This window comes from Diaphorina citri, unplaced genomic scaffold, assembly GCF_000475195.1.
Source record: "Diaphorina citri unplaced genomic scaffold, Diaci psyllid genome assembly version 1.1 scaffold13015, whole genome shotgun sequence".
In the NCBI taxonomy this organism is placed as follows: domain Eukaryota; kingdom Metazoa; phylum Arthropoda; class Insecta; order Hemiptera; family Psyllidae; genus Diaphorina; species Diaphorina citri.
The window spans coordinates 1-1,398 of NW_007390384.1; the positions used below are offsets into that span (position 1 = coordinate 1).

General features: G+C 43.3%; 1 protein-coding gene across 1 annotated transcript; it reads right to left on the bottom strand.

The window, feature by feature from the left end:
- Window positions 1-116: 116 nt before the first annotated feature.
- Window positions 117-1,392, bottom strand: LOC103522935 (RNA-binding protein 25-like). Its single transcript, XM_008488018.2, has 3 exons — window positions 1,245-1,392; window positions 718-864; window positions 117-242 (listed from the first exon to the last, which is right to left on the bottom strand). Exons 2-3 carry the CDS (start codon window positions 856-858, stop codon window positions 150-152), a joined length of 234 nt encoding a protein of 77 aa, XP_008486240.1. The 5' UTR covers window positions 859-864; window positions 1,245-1,392; the 3' UTR covers window positions 117-149.
- Between the last annotated feature and the right edge of the window lie 6 nt (window positions 1,393-1,398).

Consider the following 1,398-nt stretch of genomic DNA (forward strand, 5'->3'; position numbering starts at 1 on the left):
AACCTATTCATTACCTGAACGAGAGAGCTGGGGATCCAATTCCTTGAGAGGTAGAGAGGGATTTTCCCCGCGAGCTGGTGAGGGAATCTTTCCCCTCCTGAGAGCGGGATTTTTTCCACCGACGCGACGATGGGAGAGATTATTTACTGTTATTTCCCGAGGCCCAACTTTTTCGCTTCCGTTTCGTAGATGAGAAGACGCCACATTTTGACTACGAATATTTCCGCCTCTTCATCCAGCACCTGAAAACAGAATACATCAATCCAGGGTTGTAAATCTTAAAGACACACGAGTGCTAGAAAGGTACAAAAAACAAATAAGCTGTGTCCACACTTAGTCGATGGACGAGGTTCATCTATGTTGGCGAGGTAGTGTACGGTTTCAATCGACATGGATCGACGGCGTCGACTATGTGTAGACACAGCTTTACACATAGGCTATTTATCAGAAAAAAAAACCCTTTGGGTAGTTAGACTGGTTGGGGCAAAAGGTAAAATCAAAATACATAAAACGACAATTTAACGATAGCTTCCAGAGAAAAAGTGAGAGAGAGGGAGAGGGAGAGAGAGAGAGACTTGGTAAGTGACAGGGAGAGGACTGAGCGATGGTATTGATAGGGAAAAAGAGAGAAGGAGAAGAAAGGGAGAGAAGGCAAACCTTTCCTTCCAACAGGATTCGAACCCATGACCACCAGGTCCAAAGATATCTCCTACTTACCATTTGCACATCATCCAGCACTCCCTGAGGTGCACTGCCCGCCAGAACTTTAGAACAAATGAAGTCGACCAGGGTTGGCTCAGGTTCTCCGATGTATTCGATAATCTTCTTGTTGATCCAGGGCCGGATTTTCCGTTCCATCAATTGCTGAGAAGACAAAAAAAAAAAGATAATAAAGTTGGACATTTTGTTGCATTAATAGAGAAGTTGAGTGAGGGGGACTATAAAAAGGGAGTATACCAGCCTGAACTTTCACTTGCTCAAGAAATAGCAAACGACATCCACTCGTGAAATTTGTAGCCAAAACCAAATGTCAGCCCAAAGCAATCACCCTAGTTAGGGTTGATTGAAAGGCTGACGAAATACACCGACCCTATCTGTGCACGGGAAAAGGCGAACAAAAAGAAGCAGAATACCAGCCTGAATTTTCCTTGCTATTCGTGGAAAGACGAGCTCTTTGGATTTTTTTGAACCCTGAAAACATTTGCGCTGTTTCTTTAAAAAATAATAATAGAGACAAGACTTACGTTATCTACGGCAGCCCAGTCTATCTGATAGTTGAACAGCACTTTCTTGTCGGTGGGTATCTTCTCAATGAATGACTTGATGTATTTCTTCTTCTCCTCCAGAGATTTCAGCGTGTCTTCCTTGTCCTTGGGTTTCTCTTCTTTCTTCTTCTTT

Coding starts and splice junctions, on each gene's coding strand:
- LOC103522935 (XM_008488018.2), bottom strand. CDS start 858: ATGGAACGGAAAATCCGGCCCTGGATCAACAAGAAGATTATCGAATAC. Junction 243..717: donor TGCTGGATGATGTGCAAATG/GTAAGTAGGAGA, acceptor TTCTGTTTTCAG/GTGCTGGATGAAGAGGCGGA.